Here is a 27824-nt window from a genome sequence, read left to right as displayed (position 1 = left end):
ATAGTTTTAATTGATGCTTTTTTTTTTAAACGTTTCGGCTATGGCACGCAATTTGTCTTAGAACATTCACCAACAATATGCTATGATTTATGGCTTGAGATCTGCAACAATTTCAACTGTATCTAGGTGTTTTAATGCAGAGATGATAAGATGCTCTCAAAAATGGATGACCCAGTGAAAAAATATGTACAGACATAAAGAACATATGTAGAAGAGATTTTGAGCCCTAACTATAGAGAATATTCATAAAACAGAGGTACAGTTGTGTATGGTCTTGGATTGCCCTGTCCAAGTTGTGGAGACTACTTGTGCAATTTCAGAACAAAAGTGTACCTTCTAAACAGCTATGTTATAGCATCAGGAATTAAACCCACTAATGTAAGGAAGGCACTAAAATTAGATGTGAGTGTGACTAATCATGTGATGTGAGGTTACAGGATACCAACAACAGGAGCATGGGATAAGATGCTTAAGCAATTGCTCCACCTATTGTCAAACTAAATGGCAATATCACAATATGATAAATAAGCTTTCAATATACATATAAATTATTCACAACACATGTATGGTGTAAATAAAAGACACATATAAGTCAGTATGTTTCATACCAATTTTACTACTGGACATTTGCTCACACCAACACACGTGGCCCTTTATATTACATTTCCCTAAATATTTTAATCTTTACTTATACTCAGTAATTTATTATGATTGGTGTGAGGGCTTTCATTTTTCTTATATCTATGATGGACCCTTATCTAGGTTCTTCCATTTAGAATTGATTCATGCCAATCATATTCTGGCATCTGTCTGCCCTTTGGCTCATCTCCCTGCTTCCTCCAAATATGTCATGGGGGAATTTGATGCTTTTTCTAGACTTTGGCAGGTAATTTAATTAAAAGCACTAAAGTCATTGTGATTAGAGTAGGAAGCGACGTCACCAGATTCTGGGCTTAGGTCCGTTTGTCTGTGTCGCAGTTAGTTAGTGAGATCAATGCTACCAGATGTATATTTCCATGCTCTACAATAAAATAGAGTTGTACCATCTTTGCTGTGTCCTGAATCTCCTGACATGGTGTCAGAAGTTCTTGCCTGCGCTTCTGTTTCCTGATCGATGACAATGTCAAACTTTACCCCACCTGAGCCTTTTGATTTCTCTCAGCCTGCAGCTTGGCCCACATGGCGTCAGCGGTTTCAGAGCTTCAGGATTGCTTCCAAGCTGGACAAGGATAGTGGTGAAGTACAAGTTAATTCTCTTTTATACACTATGGGGAAAGATGTGGAGCCAGTGTTCAATGCTTTTACTTTCCAAGAAGGGGAAGAATTTGTCTTTGAAATAGTTATGAATAAACTCAGTGCCCAAAAGAAATGTGATTCATGAGAGTGTTCAGAGTGTGGGAGAATCTGTGGAGTCATTTGGGCGCAGCCTGTATGAACTAGCTGAATTCTGTGAGTTTGGTGTTGCTAAAGAAGAGAAAATCAGAGACAGAATAGTTATTGGAATTGCAGATGCTGAAGTCTCACTGAAGCTACAGTTAGAGTCTGATTTAACATTAGATGGGGCTATCAGGATGGCCCACCAGAGTGAACTGGTGAAGAAGCAAAGTGCTGATCTGAGGTCTGAGAGTATTGTGGATGAAGTGCAGCAGTTCAGGAGAGCTGCTAGTGAAAGGCACAGTGTGAGCGGTAGACCTAGGGCAACAGATAGGCTCAGAAGCGGATGGGCGCAGCATGCCCATGGTGCAACCGTGCCCATGATCAGAGTGTCATATGCCCTGCTAAAGACAAAAGATGTAGAAAATGTAACAGAATGGGCCATTTTGAAGTGGTAAGACTGAATATATTAAGGAGATGTCGGTGGATAGCGACCAGGAGGGTCAAGAAGTGTCCTTTGTGGGGTCTGTTGTTGAACGGCCAGGTTCAGAAGATGATTGGAGGGTTACCCTTACTGTAATGGGAGCCAAAGTTGCCTTTCAGATTGACACAGGAGCAGACATCACTGTAATGTCTCTTGCAGCGTTCATAAAACTGCCTCGACAGCCCCAGCTGGCGAAAGTTACAACAAAAGTCCATAGTCCTGGTGGCCACATTGATTGTGTGGGGAAATATCTTGCCAGCTGCGAGTACAAGCAAAGGAAATTCACCATGTGGGTGCATGTGATTAGAGGTCAGTGTTTTAACAACTTATTGAGCAGAAAAGCAGCTTGTGGTTTGGGCCTAGTAGCCAGAGTGAATGAGATATCAGAAGATATGTTTGGTGAATTGGGCCTACTGAATTGCAACCCAGTCCGTATAACACTTAAAGGTGACGCACTCCCATACAGTATTACCACTCCCCGCAGAATTCCGTTCCCGCTCATGCCTCAAGTGGAGAAGGAGCTTCTGCGTATGAAGAATATGGGGGTTATTGAAGAGGTTGTTGAAGCAACTGACTGGTGTGCCCCCATTATGCCCGTTGCAAATAAAAACGGGAAGGTACGCATCTGCGTAGACTTAAAAAGGCTGAATGAGGTGGTGAAGAGCGAGAGATATGTGCTGCTGACACTTGAAGACATAGCTCCGAAATTGGCGGCGGCGAAGTTCTTCTATACATTGGATGCTTCTAGTGGCTTCTGGCAGATACCACTAGATCCAAAGTGCCGCAAACTGACTACCTTCATTACATCAGTAAGTCGGTTTTGTTTTTGCAGACTCCCCTTTGGGATATCCTCTGCTCCTGAAATCTTCCAAAGAGAAATGAGTTCTCTCCTAAGAGACCACGTGGGCATGGCAGTCGTTATGGACGACATCTTAGTTTATGGGTCTACATTGTAGGAACATGATCAGCGATTGAGCTGTGTGCTGCAGACTATCAGAGAGTCCGGGCTGAAGCTAAACAGAGAGAAATGCCATTTTGGGAAAGCTGAGTTATGTTACTTTGGGCATATTATCAATGTGGATGGCATCAAGCCAGACCCCGAGAAAATCTGTGCTATTGAACAGATGAAAAATCCTTCTGATGTACATGAGCTGAGACAAATATTGGGCCTTGTAAATTATGTGGGCAGGTTCCTTCCAGATTTATCCACAATGCTACACCCTATCACAGAGTTGCTAAAGAAAGATGTTACAGAGACAAAGGGTACAAACCCTATAGGGGGCGCTAATAAGTAGTCAAGGAATCCAATATGAATAATAACAACCACAATTACAATGTGGATATGATATAATCACCAATATGTGTCACACAGTCCTTGATCAAAGATGTAGGAAATGGGATAAAGTGGGAGACAAATAGTCCACAGGAATGGAGGCAGCACTCTATCTTCACCGTATGATGGTCAACAACTGTAGAAACAAAACAAGGAGAGAGGCGCCGTATGTGTGAATCTGTAACCAGCAAGAGGGGAGTATAGACAAGTACAGGGTACTCACATTCTGTAGCGGCACTCCAGTGTGCCAATAGAGACAGGCTTGTTTTCACAGCAGACCAGCTAGTTGTACAAGGCAGGATCAGGAATCCATGAAGGAGCGAGGTCCACAGGTAGCGTAGAATAATGCACTCAGCAATGAAGGTGTGTAGTTAAAAAAAGATTTAATACACAATAAAAACAATTTAAAAATTATTTAAAAACAACAGCATGAACTGTTGTTTTAAAATTGTTTTTATTGTGTATTAAATCTTTTTTAACTACACACCTTCATTGCTGAGTGCATTATTCTACGCTACCTGTGGACCTAGCTCCTTCAGGGATTCCTGATCCTGCCTTGTACAGCTAGCTGGTCTGCTGTGAAAACCAGCCTGTCTCTATTGGCACACTGGAGTGCCGCTACAGAATATGAATACCCTGTACTTGTCTATACTCCCCTCTTGCTGGTTACAGATTCACGCATACGGCGCCTCTCCTTGTTTTGTTTCTAAAGAAAGATGTTGCCTGGGTCTGGGGACCTTCACAGGATGAATCTTTTATGCAGGTCAAGTCCCTGCTGGGGTCTGTCCCAGAGTTGGGATTTTATGACCCTTACAAAAAAAGACTGTGGTTAGAGCTGATGTAAGCATTTATGGGTTAGGGGCCGCCCTCCTGCAGCTGAATGAAAACAAACTACAGCCCATCGCCTACTTTTCCCGTACATTGACGACTGCTGAGTCAAAATACGCCCAGATTGAGAAAGAGTGCCTGGCTGCAGTTTGGGCCTGTGAGCGCTTTCAGCGTTACCTAGTGGGTTTAGAGAAATTTAGTCTGGAGACGGATCATAAACCGCTAGTCCCTCTAATCAATTCCTATGATATTGACAAAACACCCCTAAGATGCCAGAGACTTCTGATGAGGCTGCTCAGATTCAACGTTCAGGCAGTGCATGTGCCGGGGAAACAACTGGTTGTGGAGGATACACATTCCAGACTCCCGCTGGCTGCTGCTGAAGAGTCTTCAACGGAATCAGATGTGAAAGTGTATATAGATTCAGTCCTGGCCTCCAAATCCATTTCTTCAGGGAAGCTAGAACAAATAAAGAAAGAGACATATTTAGATACAGACCTTCAAGAAGCTATACAGTACATAAAAGAAGGTTGGCCTGAGAGTCGGGCAGCCTGGATGTCTTTAAGTTCTTACCAGTCAGAAAGGTCGCAGATCCCGGAGCTGGATGGGTTGGTGCTGTTCCAGGACTGCATTGTTATTCCTGTTAGCATGCGGCAGGAGATGTTAAACAGGATTCACGATGGCCACTTAGGCATTACAAAGTGCAGAGAAAGGGCAGCTATGGCTGTATGGTGGCCTGGAATCAGTTCCGACATTGCAAGCCATGTGTCTAAATGTGCCTTTTGCCGGGAACGCTGGCCTACTCAGAGAAGAGAGCCCTTGATTTCTACTCCGCTGCCTGCAGGCCTGTGGCAGAAAATAGCTGCTAATTTGTGCGAACTGCATGGTAAAAAGTCCTTAGTCGTGATTTGGAAATTGAACCTTTGAATGAAATCACAAGTCAAGCCGTTATCACTCATCTTAAGAGCTTGTTCGCCTGGTGGGGCATACCAATGGAGCTGGTGAGTGATAACGGAATGCAGTTCGCTTCCACAGAGTTCAGTTCTTTCAGCAGGGAAAATGATTTTGTACATTCCACGTTAGGTCCACATTACCTGCAGGCCAACGGAATGGCTGAAAGGGCAGTTCAAACAACAAAATTCATTTTAAAGCAATCTGAGCCGTACCTGGCCCTCTTGTCCTATAGGGCGACACCCATTCAAGCCACAGGGGTTAGCCCGGCACAGCTGATGCTAGGACGCCAGATTCGCACCACCTTACCCTCGGTGGGTGTCTTCCAGCCAACTAGCTCTATTCCTTAGGAGGGATGAAGAGGCAAAAAGGGGCTTTTGATTCTTCTACGACAGGAGACATCCTGTGAGGCCCTTGCAGGAGCTGAATGCGGGGCAAAGTGTCAGAATTAAACTGGATGATGAGAAGAAATGGAAGACGTCTGCTACGGTAATTGGACGCTCTCCAGAACCAAGGTCTTATGTAGTCCTTACTGATGGAGGGACAGTTACACGCCGTAAACGAAAACATCTTCAGACTGTACCTGAGAGTTTGGAACTGGATGCCTCAGTACCACCGCCGGTGGGATCCCGTTTTAAAAGGGGTGCCTTCCCCTCAGCAAGATCACAGTGGGGGTATGTCTTTGCCTCCAGCGGACTCTCAATCACCTTCTTCTGTATCAGAGGACAGTTCATGTAGGGTTACATCAAGCAGAACAGTGGTGAAACTTCCGGCCCGATATCGGGATTAACTTTAGTTAGAACAGTGACAGGAAGTATGGGCAGAATAATCCCATGGTCACTGTGGACTAGGGTAGTCTACCCCGATGTTCAAGTCAGGATGTAATTCATGTTGTTTATATTTTCTGTAACTTGTTATATACTATACAAAATTGTTGTTGTATACTTTGTTTGTATACCTTGTTATTTGTTATATTCAAATGAAAAAAAATGTATGCTTTGTCCTTTGAAAAGGGGGAAGATGTGATGAGAGTAGGAAGTGACATCACCAGATTGGGGGCGGGGCTTAGGTCCATTTGTCTGTGTCGCAGTTAGTTAGTGAGATCATTGCTACCAGATGTATATCTCCATGCTCTACAATAAAATAGAGTTGTACCATCTTTGCTGTGTCCTGCATCTCATGACAGTCATCAAGTCATCTCATGTTAGTGCTGGTTGTGCAGAAGAAAAACTCACTATCTGCTTTATTTGTGTTTTGCTTCTATATAATTATGGGTCTGCCATTGTCACTATATAAATTAAAACAATAATGTTGTATGGTTCATATTTGTATTTTGTTGTTAAGCACAACATTTACTAATGTGTTTTCAGTAATACAATAAAAAATACATAGTTAAAGTAAGCTCCAACCTATTAATTTATAAAAAATGAAACTTTTCACTTAAAATATACCTGTATTTTATTAGGCTGATTTTTGCTTTGAATTCATCATTTAATCTAGCCTTGTTTTAGTGTTTAGCTATATTGTAATATAAAGGTTAAATCCCTCTGCTAAATACACGTCCACTAGGCTACTGGACGTGTTGAGAACAACTCATAATGTAAAGGGAGTGTACCCTTCCTACACTTCTGGTATTGATGGTGCATGTTCTATATATATATTATAGTGTCATTTGTAAGGGGCACAAGTTTATACTGTAGTTAGTGTTTACATTTTTCCTTTCATGATTTGCACACAACATGCTATTTGAAGCAACTTTCCAATTTACTTTTTTTTTTTTTTTTTTTAATCTAATTTGCTTTTTTCTTTTATGGAAAAGCATACCCAGGTAGGCTCAAAAACAGCAATGTACGTCTGGGAACTATTTGCTGATTGGTTGCTGCACATATATGCTGCTTGTCATTGGTTCACTCAATATGTTCATCTAGCCCCAGTAGCACATTGCTGCTTGTTTAACAAAGGATAAAGGGAATTAAGCAAATTTGATAATAGAAGTAAATTGGAGATTAGTTTAAAATAGTATGTTCTATCTGAATCATGAAAGAAAAATGTAGGGTTTATATCTCTTTAAGGGGCAATCCTGGGCATTATGATGATGTGAGCTTGCTCTAACCCTATTTATGTTCTCTTATCATAAGAATATGAATATTATTACTTGTGTGCATTAGTTGTGGCTGTTTAGAAAGACCTTACAATTTCTTCCTTTTATGCAAAATGTAATGCATTTGTAACCAAGGTAAAAACTGTTCATTGAAGTTCTCTACATAAATTATATTTAATTAAATCTTATTTGAATTGCAATTCAAATAATGTAGTCTTTTTGATTTAGGGGTGTATTTAGGTTTTGTGCTGCCCTTGACACTAAGCGTTCTACTGCCCCCCTAACTCCCAACCTCTACCCATTTAGTTCATATATGTTTCTCACAAATGTACTAAACAGTTAATTATTCATTTATTCCTGCCTGAAACACAGAAATGTATGCAACAATGATTATCCCTTTATGTGCTCCCCATTTAATACACTAGCAAACCATTTATATCTCTGGAGTGCTTGAAAGCAACAAGGCCTTATGAAACCAAGCATAATTTCTGCCCCCCTAAAATTCTGCTGCCCTTGGCAAAAATACAGGAAATACAATCCTAGTTTAATTATTTGTCAAACGTTATATACAATACAAAGAATTTACTAAACTCCTCCTAAAAACTTGCATTTTGGAACACATAAGATCTGAAGACCCAAACTCTGCTACTCCTTTATCTATGCACTTAAAGGGACACTGAACCCAAATTTTTTCTTTTGTAATTCAGAAAGAGCATGCAATTTTAAGCAACTTTCTAATTTGCTCCTATTATCAATTTTTCTTCATTCTCTTGCTATCTTTATTTGAAAAAGAAGGCATCTAAGGTTTTTTGGTTTCAGTACTCTGGACAGCACTTTTTTATTGGTGGATGAATTTATCCACCAATCAGCAAGGACAACCCAGGTTGTTTACCAAAAATGGGCCGGCATCTAAACTTACATTTGTGCATTTCAAATAAAGATACCAAGAGAATGAAGAAAATTTGATAATAGGAGTAAATTAGAAAGTTGCTTAAAATTCCATGATCTATCTGAATCACAAAAGAATAAAATTGGGTACAGTGTCCCTTTAAACAAAAGGGGGACAATACAAGAGGTTTATTTGGATTTACACTCACTATACACATAGGGCACAAATAAAGCAATTACAGAGTTAAAGTTGTAAATATTTTTTTCAGTAGTTTAATAGTATTGATAGTATTAATGAAATTATTACATTTATTTACCCAGATTGATTTATATATATAGGAAAACTCTGTGACTCTTCACACCGTGGACATGCCTAATTGCTAAGTTGTTATTTGAATATAAATATATCATTCATGCAAACTTGATCTTATTTATTTTATCTTATAGTTCTCAGTTTTCCTGCTTCAAAAAAAAGTTTTTCTGTTTTTCATTTAGTAGTTGCAGAGTTCTATTGTTTTGGATGGAATTAACACTGTCCTGAATGGAATGGTTATGAAAAACGCATCACACGGGCAGTGTTGGAATCTTCACAGTGATAACCTGTTCCAAAGCAGCCCTGTAATCTGCAGAAAGGAAAAAGTCAGGGCAGTCACTAACTACAGGTAAACTCCAAATGAAGAGGTGGCTGGCTGGATGTTGATTTTGTTATATGGTTCATGTGTTTTGTCTTCATAGACAAATAGTATTATATGACACACTAAAATGAAATTCCTTCTAAATTTAGAAAATGATAAGAGGTTGGATCACTTTAATCAGATATCCTGCCTCTCTCTGACAAGGTTATTGTCCTGTCTACTTGCCAGGAACAAGGTGTGTAGGAGGTGCTCACATACCTTTTTGCTGTGGTAAATAAACAGTCAGTCTAAGGCTCCTCCTAAGAGTACTTGCAAGACCGGTCCCACCTGTCCCCCGATACTGTTTCTCACTAGTGGTTTCAGGTGTTTATGCTGCCATTGAGGCAGGAAATACACCACCCTGGAATGGGAGCATTTTCACAGAAAGGTGAGCTATTTTCATGTGCGAATACAGCTCTGGTGTAAATAGTGTTGTAGGAACGTTTGAATACAAAGGAAAGGATAAATTATTTTGAACTAAATACAAAATAATCACCTAATTTATTGTTGTTGCACATTGTGACATGAACAAGGGTTTTTTCTATTGTAACAGACTGTGTCTAAAGCGGTGACAAACAAATGCATTGAAGGGCAAATTTTATTTGTGTTAATGAGTGAGAGCAAAAAGTTATTTTGTCAGAGCGAGATGCTGCAGCGTAGTGCAAAAGACAGCAATGAGGGGGAAGAAGGAGGGTTTGGGGAGGGGCATATTAGTATAAATGTTCTCTATTAGAGATGGCAGAATGTGAAACCGTGAGGAAGTAACAATGGAATTCTTGTTCAGTAGAGGAAACGAGATCAGTAAAATGGTGCAGCTATTTATTTTATGATATAGGGTTTGCTTTATTTCTATCAGATGTGGTGTATAGCTATTTCAAAGGCTAATTACCTATTCTCCATTAAGGTAAAATAAACTAAAATAAAAAAAAGTATATCATAAATATTAAGAGCGCTAGAATTGTTGGCATAAAAACTAAAGAGGACAATAAAGTATATTATTTTACACACGCAGAGTGCATTGCAAAAAATCTGCATACAAAATACATGTTTTAAAATGATTTAATCTTATTTTCTTAGCAAAATTTACATTCACTTTCCAGGAATATGCCTCTTGAAAAGTTAGTATAGCTTATTTTATCTCCATTTAGATAAAATAAATCTATAAACAAACTCTGGGAAATGGGTAATAAAGGGATTATCTATCTTTTTAAAATCCTTGAATAGACTGTCCCTTTAAGAAGCCTCCTAGCTGTCTGGGTAGAAAAACATTTCCCCACAACCCTAAAGCTGTACATCTCACTGGTTCATAGAATGAACAATATGGCTAAAGCATACTGCTAGGATAATATAACCTGGACCAGGGAAGACTCATGGTAAATGTCATGGTAACAGATTCCAGTCATCAGTAGAATATCACTGGGGTCTGGTGATTTAAATTACATATGAGATTATCAATGATATTTAATTATTTATTTTTGTTAAAAAAAAATTCCAGAGAGAAACTCCATGAGCACTTTCCATAAGAAGGAACCTACTTTATCAAGGTTCAGTCCTTTATCATCATTCAAGGCAGATGGCTTTAAAGGGACAGTCCACTCCAGAATTGTTATTGTTAAAACATATAGATAATGCCTTTATTAACCCCTTAATGACCACAGCACTTTTCCATTTTCTGTCCGTTTGGGACCAAGGCTATTTTTACATTTCTGCTGTGTTTGTGTTTAGCTGTAATTTTCCTCTTACTCATTTACTGTACCCACACATATTATATACCGTTTTTCTCGCCATTAAATGGACTTTAAAAATACACCATTATTTTCATCATATCTTATAATTTACTATAAAAAATTTTATAAAATATGAGGAAAAAATGGAAAAAAACACACTTTTTCTAACTTTGACCCCCAAAATCTGTTATACATCTACAACCACCAAACAAAAACCATGCTAAATAGTTTCTAAATTTTGTCCTGAGTTTAGAAATACCCAATGTTTACATGTTTTTTACTTTTTTTGTAAGTTATAGGGCCATAAATACAAGTAGCACTTTGCTATTTCCAAACCACTTTTTTTCAAAATTAGCGCTAGTTACGTTGGGACACTGATATCTTTCAGGAATCCCTGAATATCCATTGACATGTATATATTTTTTTTTAGAAGACATCCCAAAGTATTGATCTAGGCCCATTTTGGTATATTTCATGCCACCATTTCACCGCCAAATGCGATCAAATAAAAAAAATTGTTCACTTTTTCACAATTTTTTTCACAAACTTTAGGTTTCTCACTGAAATTATTTACAAAAAACTTATGCAATTATAGCATACATGGTTGTAAATGCTTCTTTGGGATCCCCTTTGTTCATAAATAGCAGACATATATGGCTTTGGTGTTGCTTTTTACTAATTAGAAGGCTGCAAAATGAGACTGCGCACCACACGTGTATTATGCCCAGCAGTGAAGGGGTTAATTAGGGAGCATGTAGGGAGCTTCTAGGGTTAATTTTAGCTTCAGTGTAGTGTAGTAGACAACCCCAAGTATTGATCTAGGCCCATTTTGGTATATTTCATGCCACCATTTCACCGCCAAATACAATCAAATTAAAAAAAAACTCTAAATTTTTCACAATTTTAGGTTTCTCACTGAAATTATTTACAAACAGCATGTGCAATTATGGCACAAATAGTTGTAAATGCTTCTCTGGGATCCCCTTTGTTCAGAAATAGCAGACATATATGACTTTGGCGTTGCTTTTTGGTAATTAGAAGGCCGCTAAGTGCTGCTGCGCATCACACATGTATTATGGCTAGCAGTTAAGGGGTTAATTAGGTAGTTTGTAGGGAGCTTGCGGGGTTAATTTTAGCTTTAGTGTAGAGATCAGCCTCCCACCTGACACATCAGACCCCCTGATATCTCCCAAACAGCTCCCTTCCCTCCCCCACCCCACAATTGTCCCCGCCATCTTAAGTACTGGCAGAAAGTCTGCCAGTACTAAAATAAAAGTTTTTTAAAAAAAAAAAAAAATACATCTTTAGCATATTTACATATGCTACTTTGTAGGATCCCCCTTAGCCCCCAACCTCCCTGATCCCCCCCCAAAACAGCTCTCTAACCCCCCCTGCCTTATTGGGGGCCATCTTGGGTACTGGCAGCTGTCTGCCAGTACCCAGTTAACAATATTTTTTTCTCTTTTTTATTTAATTTTTTAACAGTTTTCTGTAGTGTAGCTTCCCCACGACCAACCCCTACCCCCACCCCCTCCCAGATCCCTTAGATTACTTTTTGGGGGCATTTATTCCCCCTCTTCCTCCCACTTATTACATAATCATTTCTGTAGTGTAAGCGGTTCCCACCCGCTCCCTCCCGTGCACGCGCCCGCCCGCCGATCCCCCGTGCACGCGCGCGTGTCTGTGCGCGCCCCTGACTCTCCCGCCCCCGATCCCGCCCCCCTCTGTGACTCTGAATCCATCGATGGCCGCCCACCCGCCTCCCACTGCAGCTCCCACCCACCAACGATTGCGGCCATCGATGTCCGGTGTAGAGAGGGCCACAGAGTGGCTCTCTCTGCACCGGAGGGGTACAGATTGTTATTGCAGGATGCCTCGATATTGAGGCATCCTGCAATAACCGGAAAGCAGCTGGAAGCGATGAGGATCGCTTCCAGCTGCTTTCCAAACTGAGGACGTACGCCATACGTCCTCAGGCGTTAACTGCCTTTTTTCTGAGGACGTATGGCGTACGTCCTCGGTCATTAAGGGGTTAACCATTCCCCAGTTTTGAAAAACCTACACGATTATATTAATATACTTTTTACCTCTGTGATTACCTTGTATCTAAGGCTCTGCAGACTGCCCCCTTATTTCAGTTTTGACAGCCTTGTATTTTAGACAATCAGTGGTGATTCATAAATAACTCCATGGTAGTGAGCACAATGTTATACTATATGGCACACACAAACTAGTGCTGTCTAGCTGTGAAAAACTGTCAAATGCACTGAGATAAGAGGTGGCCTTCGAGGGTTTAGAAATTAACATATGAACCTACCTAGGTTTAGCCTTTAACAAAGAATACTAAGAGAACAAAGCAAAGTTGATGGTAAAAGTAAATTGGAAAGTTGTTTACAATTGCACGCCCTATCTGAATCATGAAGGTTTAATTTTGACTAGACTGTCCCTCTTAACCCCTTAGTGACCAGACCGATTTTCAATTTTCTTACCATTAAGGACCATGGCAATTGTTACATCTCTGCAGTGTTTGTGTTTAGCTGTAATTTTCCTCTTACTCATTTACTGTACCCATACATATTATATACCATTTTTCTCACCATTAAATGGACTTTTTAAAGATACCATTATTTTCATCATATTATATAATTTACTATAAAAAAAATATTATAAAATGATAACAAAAATGAAAAAAAAACACACTTTTTCTAACTTTGACCCCCGAAATCTGTTACACATCTACAAACACCAAAAAACAACAATGCTAAATAGTTTCTAAATTTTGTCCTGAGTTTAGAAATACCTTAGTAGCAATTTGCATCCAAACCATTTTTTTCTTCAAAATTAGTGATAGTTACATTGTAACACTGATATCTGTCAGGAATCCCTGAATAACCCTTCACATGTGTATATATATATTATTTTTAGTAGACAACCCAAAGTATTGATCTAGGCCCATTTTGGTATATTTTATGCCACCATTTCACCGCCAAATGCGATCAAATAAAAAAAATTAACTTTTTCACAATTTTAGGTTTCTCACTGAAATTATTTACAAACAGTTAGTGCAATCATGGCATAAATGGTTGTAAATGCTTCTCTGGGATCCCCTTTGTTCAGAAATAGCAGACATATATGGCTTTGGCGTTGCTTTTTGCTAATTAGAAGGCCGCTAAATTCCGCCGCCTCGCATCACACTTGTTTTATGCCCAGCAGTGAAGATGTTAATTAGGTAGCTTGTAGGGTTAGTTTTAGTGTAGAGATCAACCTCCCACCTGACACATCCTACCCCATGATCCCTGCCTGACCCCCCTCAAACAGCTCTCTTCCCTCCCCCACCTCACAATTGTCACCGCCATCTTAAGTACTGGCAGAACGTCTGCCAGTAATAAAATAAAAGGCTTTTTTTATATAGTTATTCTTCAGTGTTCGATCCCCCAACAGCTCTCTAACCCTCCCCCCTATACCTAGTTGCCACCATCTTGGGTACTGGCAGCTGTCTGCCAGTACCCAGTTTGTAAATAAATAAGTTTGTCAATAAATAAATAACACCTCAATTTTCTGTAGTGTAGCTGCCCCTCCTCAATACCCTACCCCCCTCCCAGATTCCTTTCCAAACATTTATTCCCCCCCCCCTCTCCCTTCATCCCTTACACTTTTCTGTAATGTAGCGGTCCAAGTTTCACCCGGTTCCGCGCACCCATCCCCAGCTACCAGTCCAGCACCATTATCCGGCCTGACAGGAAGTGGACCAGTGATGGGTCGCTCACCCGCCTCCCTGCTATGGTTTCCACCCACCAATGATCGGCAGCATCGGAGAGGGACAAAGAGTGGCTTCTCTCTGCATCAGTGGCTAAAAAAAGGGTATTGCAGAATGCCTGAATATTGAAGCATCACTGCAATACCCTGAAAGTGTCTGGAAGCAATCTCTTCCAGCGCCTGAAACCCCAGAGGACGTGTCAGGCACGTCCTTGGTCCTTCACGGACACTTTTAGTAGGACGTGCCTGACACATCCTTGGTCGCTTAGGGGTTAAAGGAGCAGCAAACCCCTAATTACAATCATTTCTGTTGCGTTGCTATAGAATAACATCTTAGCTATATCTAAATGCAAATGTTTTTTAACTCCATACACAATATGCCTTATTTGGAGGAGCAAATCCCGGCTTGAGCCCATGGACAACAAGACTAGCTAAGGTCATAATATAAGAAATGCAATGTTTTGCAGTTATGTAACAGTGTTAGCATTGATACGTCAGCAGGGTACATTTTCAAGTTCTGAAAATGAGAAAATCCACTAATTTCAGAAATAAATTACATGAATAATAGTTAACAAAATAACTAATGTGAGTATATTGCAAAGTTGTTTTATTATGCATAGCTAAACATTTTATATAAAAAAACATAATTTATGCTTACCTGATAAATTTGTTTCTCTTGTAGTGTATCCAGTCCACGGATCATCCATTACTTATGGGATATTAACTCCTCCCCAACAGGAAGTGCAAGAGGATTCACCCAGCAGAGCTGCTATATAGCTCCTCCCCTAACTGCTATTACCAGTCATTCGACCGAAAACATGCAGAGAAAGGAAAACCATAGGGTGCAGTGGTGACTGTAGTTTAATGGAAAAATTACCTGCCTTAAAGTGACAGGGCGGGCCGTGGACTGGATACACTACAAGAGAAACAAATTTATCAGGTAAGCATAAATTATGTTTTCTCTTGTTAAGTGTATCCAGTCCACGGATCATCCATTACTTATGGGATACCAATACCAAAGCTAAAGTACACGGATGACGGGAGGGACAGGCAGGCTCTTTATACGGAAGGAACCACTGCCTGAAGAACCTTTCTCCCAAAAACAGCCTCCGAAGAAGCAAAAGTGTCAAATTTGTAAAATTTGGAAAAAGTATGAAGAGAAGACCAAGTTGCAGCCTTGCAAATCTGTTCAACAGAAGCCTCATTCTTAAAGGCCCAAGTGGAAGCCACAGCTCTAGTAGAATGTGCTGTAATTCTTTCAGGAGGCTGCTGTCCAGCAGTCTCATAGGATAACCGTATTATGCTACGAAGCCAAAAGGAGAGAGAGGTAGCCGAAGCTTTTTGACCTCTCCTCTGACCAGAATAAACGACAAACAGGGAAGACGTTTGTCGAAAATCCTTAGTTGCCTGTAGATAAAATTTCAGGGCACGGACTCCATCTAGATTGTGTAGCAGACGTTCCTTTTTCGAAGAAGGATTAGGACACAAAGATGGAACCACAATCTCTTGATTGATATTCCTGTTAGTGACCACCTTAGGTAGGAACCCAGGTTTAGTACGCAGAACTACCTTGTCTGAATGAAAAATCAGATAAGGAGAATCACAATGTAAGGCAGATAACTCAGAGACTCTTCGAGCCGAGGAAATCGCCATTAAAAACAGAACTTTCCAAGATAACAACTTGATATCAATGGAATGAAGGGGTTCAAACGGAACCCCCTGTAAAACATTAAGAACTAAGTTCAAACTCCATGGTGGAGCAACAGTTTTAAACACAGGCTTGATCCTAGCTAAAGCCTGACAAAAAGCTTGAACGTCCGGAACTTCTGACAGACGTTTGTGTAAAAGAATGGACAGAGCTGAAATCTGTCCCTTTAAGGAACTAGCGGATAAACCCTTTTCTAAACCTTCTTGTAGAAAAGACAATATCCTCGGAATCCTAACCTTACTCCATGAGTAACTCTTGGATTCGCACCAATATAAGTATTTGCGCCATATCTTATGGTAAATCTTTCTGGTAACAGGCTTCCTAGCCTGTATTAAGGTATCAATAACTGACTCAGAAAAACCACGTTTTGATAAAATCAAGCGTTCAATTTCCAAGCAGTCAGCTTCAGAGAAATTAGATTTTGATGTTTGAAGGGACCCTGGATCAGAAGGTCCTGTTTCAGAGGTAGCGACCAAGGTGGACAGGATGACATGTCCACTAGATCTGCATACCAAGTCCTGTGTGGCCATGCAGGCGCTATTAGAATCACTGGTGCTCTCTCCTGTTTGATTCTGGCAATCAATCGAGGAAGCATCGGGAAGGGTGGAAACACATAAGCCATCCCTAAGGTCCAAGGTGCTGTCAAAGCATCTATCAGAACCGCTCCCGGATCCCAGGATCTGGACCCGTAACGAGGAAGCTTGGCGTTCTGTCGAGACGCCATGAGATCTATCTCTGGTTTGCCCCAACGTCGAAGTATTTGGGCAAAGACCTCCGGATGAAATTCCCACTCCCCCGGATGAAAAGTCTGACGACTTAAGAAATCCGCCTCCCAGTTCTCCACTCCCGGGATGTGGATTGCTGACAGGTGGCAAGAGTGAGACTCTGCCCAGCGAATTATCTTTGATACTTCCATCATTGCTAGGGAGCTTCTTGTCCCTCCCTGATGGTTGATGTAAGCTACAGTCGTGATGTTGTCCGACTGAAACCTGATGAACCCCCGAGTTGTTAACTGGGGCCAAGCCAGAAGGGCATTGAGAACTGCTCTCAATTCCAGAATGTTTATTGGTAGGAGACTCTCCTCCTGATTCCATTGTCCCTGAGCCTTCAGAGAATTCCAGACAGCGCCCCAACCTAGTAGGCTGGCGTCTGTTGTTACAATTGTCCAGTCCGGCCTGCTGAATGGCACCCCCCTGGACAGATGTGGCCGAGAAAGCCACCATAGAAGAGAATTTCTGGTCTCTTGATCCAGATTCAGAGTAGGGGACAAGTCTGAGTAATCCCCATTCCACTGACTTAGCATGCACAATTGCAGCGGTCTGAGATGTAGGCGTGCAAAGGGTACTATGTCCATTGCTGCTACCATTAAGCCGATCACCTCCATGCATTGAGCTACTGACGGGTGTTGAATGGAATGAAGGACACGGCATGCATTTTGAAGCTTTGTTAACCTGTCTTCTGTCAGGTAAATCTTCATTTCTACAGAATCTATAAGAGTCCCCAAGAAGGGAACTCTTGTGAGTGGAAAGAGAGAACTCTTCTTTTCGTTCACCTTCCATCCATGCGACCTTAGAAATGCCAGTACTAACTCTGTATGAGACTTGGTAGTTTGAAAGCTTGAAGCTTGTATCAGAATGTCGTCTAGGTACGGAGCTACCGCAATTCCTCGCGGTCTTAGTACCGCCAGAAGAGCACCCAGAACCTTTGTGAAGATTCTCGGAGCCGTAGCCAATCCGAATGGAAGAGCTACAAACTGGTAATGCCTGTCTAGAATGGCAAACCTTAGATACCGGTAAAGATCTTTGTGAATCGGTATGTGAAGGTAAGCATCCTTTAAATCCACTGTGGTCATGTACTGACCCTTTTGGATCATGGGTAAAATTGTCCGAATAGTTTCCATTTTGAACGATGGAACTCTTAGGAATTTGTTTAGGATCTTTAAATCCAAGATTGGCCTGAAAGTTCCCTCTTTTTTGGGAACCACAAACAGATTTGAGTAAAACCCTTGTCCTTGTTCCGACCGCAGAACCGGATGGATCACTCCCATTAATAAAAGATCTTGTACGCAGCGTAGAAACGCCTCTTTCTTTATTTGGTTTGTTGACAACCTTGACAGATGAAATCTCCCTCTTGGGGGAGAGAATTTGAAGTCTAGAAGGTATCCCTGAGATATGATCTCTAACGCCCAGGGATCCTGGAAATCTCTTGCCCAAGCCTGGGCGAAGAGAGAAAGTCTGCCCCCCACTAGATCCGTTCCCGGATCGGGGGCCCTCGATTCATGCTGTCTTAGGGGCAGCAGCAGGTTTCCTGGCCTGCTTGCCCTTGTTCCAGGACTGGTTAGGTCTCCAGCCTTGTCTGTAGCGAGCAACAGCTCCTTCCTGTTTTGGTGCAGAGGAAGTTGATGCTGCTCCTGCTTTGAAATTACGAAAGGAACGAAAATTAGACTGTCTAGCCTTAGGTTTGGCTCTGTCTTGAGGCAGGGCATGGCCTTTACCTCCTGTAATGTCAGCGATAATTTCTTTCAACCCGGGCCCGAATAAGGTCTGCCCTTTGAAAGGTATATTAAGCAATTTAGATTTAGAAGTAACGTCAGCTGACCAGGATTTTAGCCACAGTGCTCTGCGTGCCTGAATGGCGAATCCGGAATTCTTAGCCGTAAGTTTAGTTAAATGTACTACGGCATCTGAAATAAATGAGTTAGCTAACTTAAGGGCTTTAAGCTTGTGTGTAATCTCATCTAATGGAGCTGATTCAAGTGTCTCTTCCAGAGACTCAAACCAAAATGCTGCTGCAGCCGTGACAGGCGCAATGCATGCAAGAGGTTGCAATATAAAACCTTGTTGAACAAATATTTTCTTAAGGTAACCCTCTAACTTTTTATCCATTGGATCTGAAAAGGCACAGCTATCCTCCACCGGGATAGTGGTACGCTTAGCTAAAGTAGAAACTGCTCCCTCCACCTTAGGGACCGTTTGCCATAAGTCCCGTGTGGTGGCGTCTATTGGAAACATCTTTCTAAATATCGGAGGGGGTGAGAACGGCACACCGGGTCTATCCCACTCCTTAGTAACAATTTCAGTAAGTCTCTTAGGTATAGGAAAAACGTCAGTACTCGCCGGTACCGCAAAATATTTATCCAACCTACACATTTTCTCTGGTATTGCAACTGTGTTACAATCATTCAGAGCCGCTAACACCTCCCCTAGTAATACACTGAGGTTTTCCAGCTTAAATTTAAAATTTGAAATATCTGAATCCAGTTTGTTTGGATCAGAACCGTCACCCGCAGAATGAAGCTCTCCGTCCTCATGTTCTGCAAATTGTGACGCAGTGTCTGACATGGCCCTAATATTATCAGCGCACTCTGTTCTCACCCCAGAGTGATCACGCTTACCTCTTAGTTCTGGTAATTTAGCCAAAACTTCAGTCATAACAGTAGCCATATCCTGTAATGTGATTTGTAATGGCCGCCCAGATGTACTCGGCGCTACAATATCACGCACCTCCCGAGCGGGAGATGCAGGTACTGACACGTGAGGCGAGTTAGTCGGCATAACTCTCCCCTCGTTGTTTGGTGAAATATGTTCAATTTGTACAGATTGACTTTTATTTAAAGTAGCATCAATACAGTTAGTACATAAATTTCTATTGGGCTCCACTTTGGCTTTAGCACATATAGCACAGATATCTTCCTCTGAATCAGACATGTTTAACACACTAGCAAATAAACTAGCAACTTGGAAATACTTTTCAAGTAATTTACTATAATATGAAAACGTACTGTGCCTATAAGAAGCACAGAAAAAGTTATGACAGTTGAAAATTAATAAACTGAAAAGTTATAGCATCAAATCTTTGTAAAAAACACAATTTTAGCAAAGGATTGCTCCCATTAGCAAAGGATAACTAACCCTGATAGCTAACAGTGAGAGAGATCAGTAAACTGTCAGAAATTAAATAAAACGACTGCCAAGTGGAAAAAAATAGTGCCCAAAACATTTTTTCACCCAGTACCTCAGAAAATTAAACGATTTTACATGCCAGCAAAAAACGTTTAACATTAATAAATTGAGTGTTATTAAAAAGCCTGTTGCTAGTCCCTGCAAATTAGGCTAAAGTTTTATGCATACAGTATAATTCCAGTGAAGTGCCATTCCCCAGAATACTGAAGTGTAAAATATACATACATGACAGCCTGATACCAGTTGCTGCTACTGCATTTAAGGCTGAGTTTACATTATATCGGTATGGCAGAATTTTCTCATCAATTCCATTGTCAGAAAATAATAAGCTGCTACATACCTCTTTGCAGATTAATCTGCCCGCTGTCCCCTGATCTGAAGTTTACCTCTCCTCAGATGGCCGAGAAACAGCAATATGATCTTAACTACTCCGGCTAAAATCATAGAAAAACTCAGGTAGATTCTTCTTCAAATTCTACCAGAGAAGGAATAACACACTCCGGTGCTATTATAAAATAACAAACTTTTGATTGAAGGTATGAAACTAAGTATAATCACCACAGTCCTCTCACACATCCTATCTATTCGTTGGGTGCAAGAGAATGACTGGTAATAGCAGTTAGGGGAGGAGCTATATAGCAGCTCTGCTGGGTGAATCCTCTTGCACTTCCTGTTGGGGAGGAGTTAATATCCCATAAGTAATGGATGATCCGTGGACTGGATACACTTAACAAGAGAAATATAAATGGGTTAACTATCACTTTAGGGTATGGAGGCCAATTAGACTAAAGTATTTAGAATTTGTCAGAGGTGGTAATATTTACTCAGCAGGAAATTTCTCAACAGTGCCTTCCTATATAATAAATGGCCAAGTATGTTTGTCAGATGCAGTCATGCGCAGTAGAGACTGCACGTGACAAACATACCTGGCCGTTTGGATCCTGACACTCCGCACTCAGCACAGAGCAAGGCTGAAGCGGAGTGTCAGGGAGGTGGCCGATGGGGGCGTGGCCGGGTGGTGTCGCCGTGATGGGGCGTGGCCGGGCGGGGTGCCTCGATTGGGGCGTGGCCAGAGAGGCAAAGGCTTTCAATGAAGACGGACCAGAGAGGGAGCAGCAGAGGGGGGGGGGGAGAAGGGCCAAAGAGGGGGGGGGAGAAGGGCCAAAGAGGGGGGAGAGAGAGAGAGCCAAAGAGGAAAGAGAGCCAAAGAGGAGAGAGAGCCAAAGAGGAAAGAGAGCCAAAGAGGGGGGAGAGAGAGCCAAAGAGGGGGGAGAGAGAGCCAAAGAGGGGGGAGAGAGAGCCAAAGAGGGGGGAGAGAGAGCCAAAGAGGGGGGGAGAGAGAGCCAAAGAGGGGGGAGAGAGAGCCAAAGAGGGGGGAGAGAGAGCCAAAGAGGGGGGAGAGAGAGCCAAAGAGGGGGGGGGAGAGAGAGAGCCAAAGAGGGGCGAGAGAGAGAGCCAAAGAGGGGCGAGAGAGAGAGCCAAAGAGGGGGGAGAGAGAGAGCCAAAGAGGGGGGAGAGAGAGCCAAAGAGGGGGGAGAGAGAGCCAAAGAGGGGGGGGAGAGAGCCAAAGGGGGTAGAGAGAGCCAAAGAGGGGGAAAGAGAGCCAAAGAGGGGGTGGGGAGAGCCAAAGAGGGGGGGAGAAATCCAAAGGGGGGGGGGGAGAGCCAAAGAGGGGGGAGAGAGAGAGCCAAAGTGGAGAGAGAGCCAAAGAGGAGAGAGGGCAAAAGATGGGAGAGAGCCAAAGGGGGGGGGAGAGAGCCAAAGGGGGGGGGAGAGCCAAAGGGGGGGGGGGAGAGAACAAAAGAGGGGGGAGAGAACAAAAGAGGGGGGAGAGAACAAAAGAGGGGGGAGAGAACAAAAGAGGGGGGAGAGAACAAAAGAGGGGGGAGAGAACAAAAGAGGGGGGAGAGAACAAAAGAGGGGGGAGAGAACAAAAGAGGGGGGAGAGTGCCAAAGAGGGGAGAGAGAGAGCAAAAGAGGGGGGGGGAGAGAGCCACAGGGGGGGAGAGAGCCAAAGGGGGGAGCCAAAGGTGGGGGGGGGAGAGCCAAAGAGGGGGGGGGAGAGAGAGCCAAAGAGGGGGGGGGGGAGAGCCAAAGGGGGGAGCCAAAGAGGGGGGAGAGAGAGAGCCAAAGAGGGGGGAGAGAGAGAGCCAAAGAGGGGGGAGAGAGAGAGCCAAAGAGGGGGGGAGAGAGAGCCAAAGAGGGGGGGGGAGAGAGCCAAAGAGGGGGGAGAGAACCAAAGAGGGGGAGAGAGAACAAAAGAGGGGGAGAGAGAGCAAAAGAAAGGAGAGAGAGAGCCAAAGAGGGGAGAGAGAGAGCCAAAGAGGGGGGAGAGAAAGCAAAAGAGAGGGGGGAGAGAAAGCAAAAGAGAGGGGGGAAGAGAGAGCAAAAGAAAGGGGGGAAGAGAGAGCAAAAGAAAGGGGGGAAGAGAGAGCAAAAGAAAGGGGGGAAGAGAGAGCAAGGGGTGGGACCGCTGTACTGCAAAAAATGGCCCGTGTACACGGGCTTTAGTACTAGTCTAGTATAATCCATGTAGGGTTTTCTCTGTGCCTTAAATTTCCATGATTCAGAGCTTACAATTTTAAACAACTTTCCAATTTACTTCTATTATCTCATTTGCTTTATTCTCTTGGTATATTTTGTTGAAAGAACAGCAAACTTCTGGGAGCTAGCTGAACACATCTGGTGAGCCAATGACAAGACGCATATATGTGCAGTCACCACTCAGCAGCTATCTCCCAAGAATGCACTGTTGCTCCTGAGCTTACCTATGCATGATTTTCAACAAAGGATACCAAGAGAACAATGTAAATAAGATAATAGAAGTAAATTGAAAATGTATGTAAAATTGCATGCTCTTTCTGTATCATGAAAGTTTAATTTTGACTTTACTGTCACTTTTAAAAGTTCCTCCATTTGAGCCTTTCTGATTAGTTTCCCCCACTTGGAATATTATTCTGAAGGCATTGATTCTAATAACTATTTCTTCTAACAGAAAACTTAATTTGACGCTCCATCACTATAATGTGGTGCTTAAACTGGTTCCAAATTTATATTTCTTCCTTTTGTCAGCTTTATTTTAAATTAGGAAAGTTTTTAAACTGGATTTGATATGGCTGAAGATCTATGAGTACTATACTTGATCTTTGAAGTAGAGAAAATTTCAGACTGTATGTCACTCTTCAGAATCATAGTAACGGTATGCTTAAAGGGACATTAGGGCGCTGCCATTTTGGAACCCAGGTTGCTGCACATGTACAAACACATCAGCTCTGGGATGCAGTAAAAGCGAGATTTCAACATGGCGACATCCATGACTAGAGGGAGGCGGATGGTAATCTCATTAATATGCTTATTAAATGTATTTAGTGTTTAATGTCCCTTTTAAGAGAAAAATCCTTGACTTTGATTTTTTGCCCACCATGTTCCTTAAAGGACCAGATTTGCATAATCAACAAATGCATTATAAAAAGACAATGCAATAGCACTTTGTCTGAATTTCAAATGAATATTAGATTTTTTTATCTGAAAAAAGTAAGTTATGTCTGTTTCCACTCCTGTATCATGTGACGGCCATCAGCCAATCACAAATGCATATACTTATATTCTGTTGAATTCTTGCACATGCTCAGTAGGAACTGGTGACTCAAAAAGTGTAATACTATGCACATTTTGTTAATGGAAGTAAATTGGAAAGTTGTTTAAAATTGAATAATCTAGCTGAATCATGTAAGTTTAATTTTGACTTGAGTGTCCCTTTAATAACTCATCTGGTGATCACTTATTAGTTCACTGGTTTCTGTTGTTTTTTTTTTTTGTTTTTTTTTTTAAAAAGTGGAAGCATACACTAAGCCCCGACAATGTTGGCATTAGCCTATATTAAATACATCTACAGACTACTTAAATCTGAATAATCTTTCAGGGGAATCAAGGTGATAATTTAAAGGGAAAGTATACACCCATTTTTCATATAACTGCATGTAATAGGCAATGCTATAAAGAATAATATGCACAGATACCGATATAAAAATCCAATATAAAAGCTTTTAAAAAATATACTTAGAAGCTCCCAGTTTAGCGCTGTTGACGAGGCTAGGCTGGGACACCCAGTGAAGGGGACTGGGAAAGCAGGAACTGCTTGTCCCTTTAAGCTTCTGAAGGGATCATTTCCTGGTTCACATCAGTCAGCATTGGGTAGAACTAATGTCACTGGTACATTTTTATACTGTGCTGAGTTGCTTGCGTTTAAGGCTAGAAATATGCCTTCTAGTGCCAAAACCAATCTGTCACAATGCTTCCACATGTATCCGTCACTGTTGTTGTGACAAAGCCAAACGTTATGCAAGGCACAACGGACTCCAATGTCAATATTTAGCTTCTGAAACTAAAAAAATCAAGTTTCCAATTTATCTTTCATGATTTAGATATATAACATGCATTTTAGAAAAAACTTTCCAGTTTATTTCTATTATTACGTTTGCTTCAGTCTCTTGGAATCCTTTATTGAATGAGCAGCAATGCATACTGGGAGCTGGCTGAACACTTTGGGCGACCCAATTAAAAAAGACATATATGTGCAGTTACCAATCAGCAGTTAGCTGATTGCTACTCCTAAGCCAACCTAGGTATGTTTTTCAACAAAGGATACCAAGTAAATGAAGCAAATTAGATTATATAAGTAAATCTGAAAGTTTTTTTAATTTCATGCTTTACCTGAATTATGAAAGTTAGATTATTTTTTTTTAATCATACATAGCAAATATTTTTAAATGGATATTAAAGTGATTGTCAAGTTTAAAGGATTACTTTCTGTTATAATTTTTAAGCTAAACAACTAACATATTAAAGTTAATAAACATTAATTAAAACCTACTGACCTATATTTTCTCCAAAATGAAGTTTCATAACGTTATAAAAGTTATATCTTTTATTCGCCGATGATGTCACGTTATCCTGCCCACTATTTTCAGCACTGTGTGTTCAAAATACTTAAACCAATAACTTTGTGTTTAAAGCACCATTTTGAAACCTAGGTATTGTAAACGGATTGGTACAGAGCAAAGGATACCCACGGAGTGGGTTTGGAAAACAATTACATTTGCAGGCAAGATTTCTGATATACGGTAGAGATATGTTAATGAAATGCTATTGATAAAAAGCGTATTTGGGGTAGTTAGTTAGTAACAGGCATAGAAAATATTTACTTACAGTGGCCCTTTAAGTATTTGCTGGCTACTATATAAAATTACTATAAAAAAACAGGGGCACTTTTAATTAATACATTTTTTTTTTAAGACGCTGCATTTCTAAAATATTTACCATTTAGAGATGTTAAACATTGCGCCGTTCCTCCACCCTCATCTCCTACTCATCTCCTACTTTCTTTAGCTGAGTGATGATGCATCTGGCTTCATCCAATCATTGCGTGCCAAACTGGGCGCCAAGTCATCGCTCAGCTAAAGAATGTATTAGATGCAGAATATTTTAGAAATGCAACGTCTTAAAATAATTAATGAAAGTGCCCCTGTTTTTTTATAGTACTTTTATATAGTTGCCAGCAAATACTTAAAGTGAATGTAAATTTTGATGCTAAAGTGCCCGGATTTTCAAACTTCGATTAAAAACAGGGGCACTTTAATTCATCAAAATTTACATTTCACTCGTGTTGTGAAAAAAAAACTTACCTTTTAAACTTCACTGCAGCCCCAGCTTCCTCCACCCGTTTCAAAGCCTCTTCCTGGGTCTAAAATGAGGTATCCGGCTTCCTTCAATCACAGCGTTGAATCAGACACTGATTCCCCCGGGGGGGAAGCTGTGATTGGAGGATGACCTATCAATCATTTTTTCACAACAGGAGTGAAATGTAAATTTTGATGAATTAAAGTGTCCCAGTTTTTAATCGAAGTTTTAAAAACCGGGCACTTTAGCATCAAAATTTACATTCACTTTAAACTTGACAATCACTTTAATGCTAAAAGTGGTCTTATTATAAGATATCGAGGTTTTAAGTTATTTGAAAATGTGATGTTTTTTGTCCTGAATTTTGTTTTTAGGTTTTTTTTTTTTTGCTTGTGGGGGTATTTTACTTTCTATCAATAGCATAGTGGGATCTGTCCTTATCAATCACTGAGAAATAAATGATTAGGTGTGCAGTATATGTAGTTGTAGAATTCTTTTAAACACTTTTCATGACTATATAACCTGTTTATAATATCATATTTTCATGGGTTTAATTAAATTGAGAAGATGGAATACAGTAAAATATTATTCACATTACCATATGCCATAAATTGTATCCATCCATATGGTACTAATATGTTCAGTTTTATTAAGTTTTCACTAATTGCTGTGGGGTTATAGCTGTGTTCATTATGAAATGTCATTCTTCATTCAGCAATAAGTGGTGTGAGACTCCCACTACTTCAGTGAGTCCCATATAAAGAAGAAGCAATGTCTCGCTCTGGAAGAAGTGCTCGGAGTGACCAGGTTCCCCCTTCACACAGATCTCATCAAAACAACAAGGTTAGCAAGCACCATGTAGGTCCATACAGAGACCAGGAAAGCTACAGACCTGACAGTGAAAGGAGAGACAGAAGGGTACATGCTTCAAATAACAGGTATAAATTGCATGCCTCCACTAACGGGTATCTCTTGGCACTAATAAATGTAACTTCATTTAAAAATGTATTTTCTTTTTTTTTCTCTTTTACAAAAGTAATACTCCATAACTTTTACAGTCAAACAACACGGGATTATATATATATATATATATATATATATATATATATATATATATATATATATATATATATATATATATATATATATAATTATACTGTATAGTGAAGTTTCGGAGCAACAATGCCCCGCCAGGGTTGGTCTGAAGAAGGGGCATTGTTGCTCCAAACGTCACTATAATAAGTATCACAATTGACACAAGTCCAGTGAGTGCGGATCTTTGCTATATTGGATACAATTTATTTTTTCCTGGCAGCTGCTGTTTCTTTTGAGATGTGAGCACAAATCCACCCCAACTGTTATATATATAATAAACTACTGACAACATTTCTCCCAAATTCCCAAAGAGCATTTATTATAATATATATTACACTGCTTTGGTCATCACTATCCTCTTGCAATAGGACCAGCTGGATGCCAAAAGAGTTGAAAAGAAAAGTTTTGAATGAGGAAAAGAGAGGTTAAATTCTGGCTTTACTGGCAGAGGGATACAGTGATCGTTAAGTTGCTTCCATCTGTAAAATTTAAAAGACGGAGGTTCATAAGAACAAGATCAAGTAGCAGACATTGGGGACAACAAATCTACTGACCGGCAGAGGGTGAAAACGACTCTCCAATGCCTGGAGTAACAACCAGCTCATTCAAATGTCACTCAACAACTGTAGGATGGCATAAAGTGACCTACAAAAAGAATGGTAAATGGCAGCTGTGGTGAAGAGCACGGTGAGGACGGTTTGAAATGGGCTACTAGAGGCAGGGCTGAAGTCATGCAAAGCTAGAAAAAATCCCTTTATCAATAAGAAGCAAAGGACCATAAGGATTGGACCGTAGAGGACTGGAGTTGGGTCATTTTTTTTCTGATAAGTCCAATTTTCAGCTTTGTCCAGCACCTGGTCGTCTAGTGGTTAGACGGAGAGGTGTACAGGCCAGTGACGTGCACTCATAGGAGGCAGGTGAGGCAGTGCCGCACCTGCCATTTGGGGCAAAAGAAAAACAAATAGAGAATTTTATTTAAAAAAAAAAGTTAATTTTTTTTTTTTTTTTTTACATGTCAAACTATAATATTGCGCAATAGAGAGGCACTGGGTTCTGGTGTTTCTCTATTGCGCAATATTTTAACTGTATTTTTATATCTAGCTGCTCTGCAGCATCACCCGGTGGTGATTTGCAGGAGCAGCGCGGCTGAGAAAATTGTTATATGAGGCATCTCTAATGAGGCCTCGAATGTTCCCTGGGAGACCGGCTCATCCAATCAACACCAGTGTTGACTCCCTGGCTCTGCTTACAGTGCACGACTACT

General features: G+C 40.9%; 1 protein-coding gene across 1 annotated transcript in view; it reads left to right on the top strand.

Annotated features, from left to right (window-relative positions):
* The first annotated feature begins 8892 nt into the window (after positions 1-8892).
* Positions 8893-27824, top strand: part of LOC128660686 (MARVEL domain-containing protein 3-like) — a 60865-nt gene continuing 41933 nt past the window's right edge. The window contains exons 1-2 of the mRNA XM_053714639.1: positions 8893-9021; positions 26181-26403. Coding sequence (XP_053570614.1) covers positions 26237-26403 — 167 coding nt within the window. The 5' untranslated portion in view covers positions 8893-9021; positions 26181-26236. The remainder of the gene's footprint in view (positions 9022-26180; positions 26404-27824) is intronic.

The sequence above is a fragment of the Bombina bombina genome, chromosome 5 (genome assembly GCF_027579735.1).
Source record: "Bombina bombina isolate aBomBom1 chromosome 5, aBomBom1.pri, whole genome shotgun sequence".
NCBI classification, from domain to species: Eukaryota; Metazoa; Chordata; class Amphibia; order Anura; family Bombinatoridae; genus Bombina; species Bombina bombina.
This window is presented reverse-complemented; position numbering and strand designations above follow the sequence as displayed.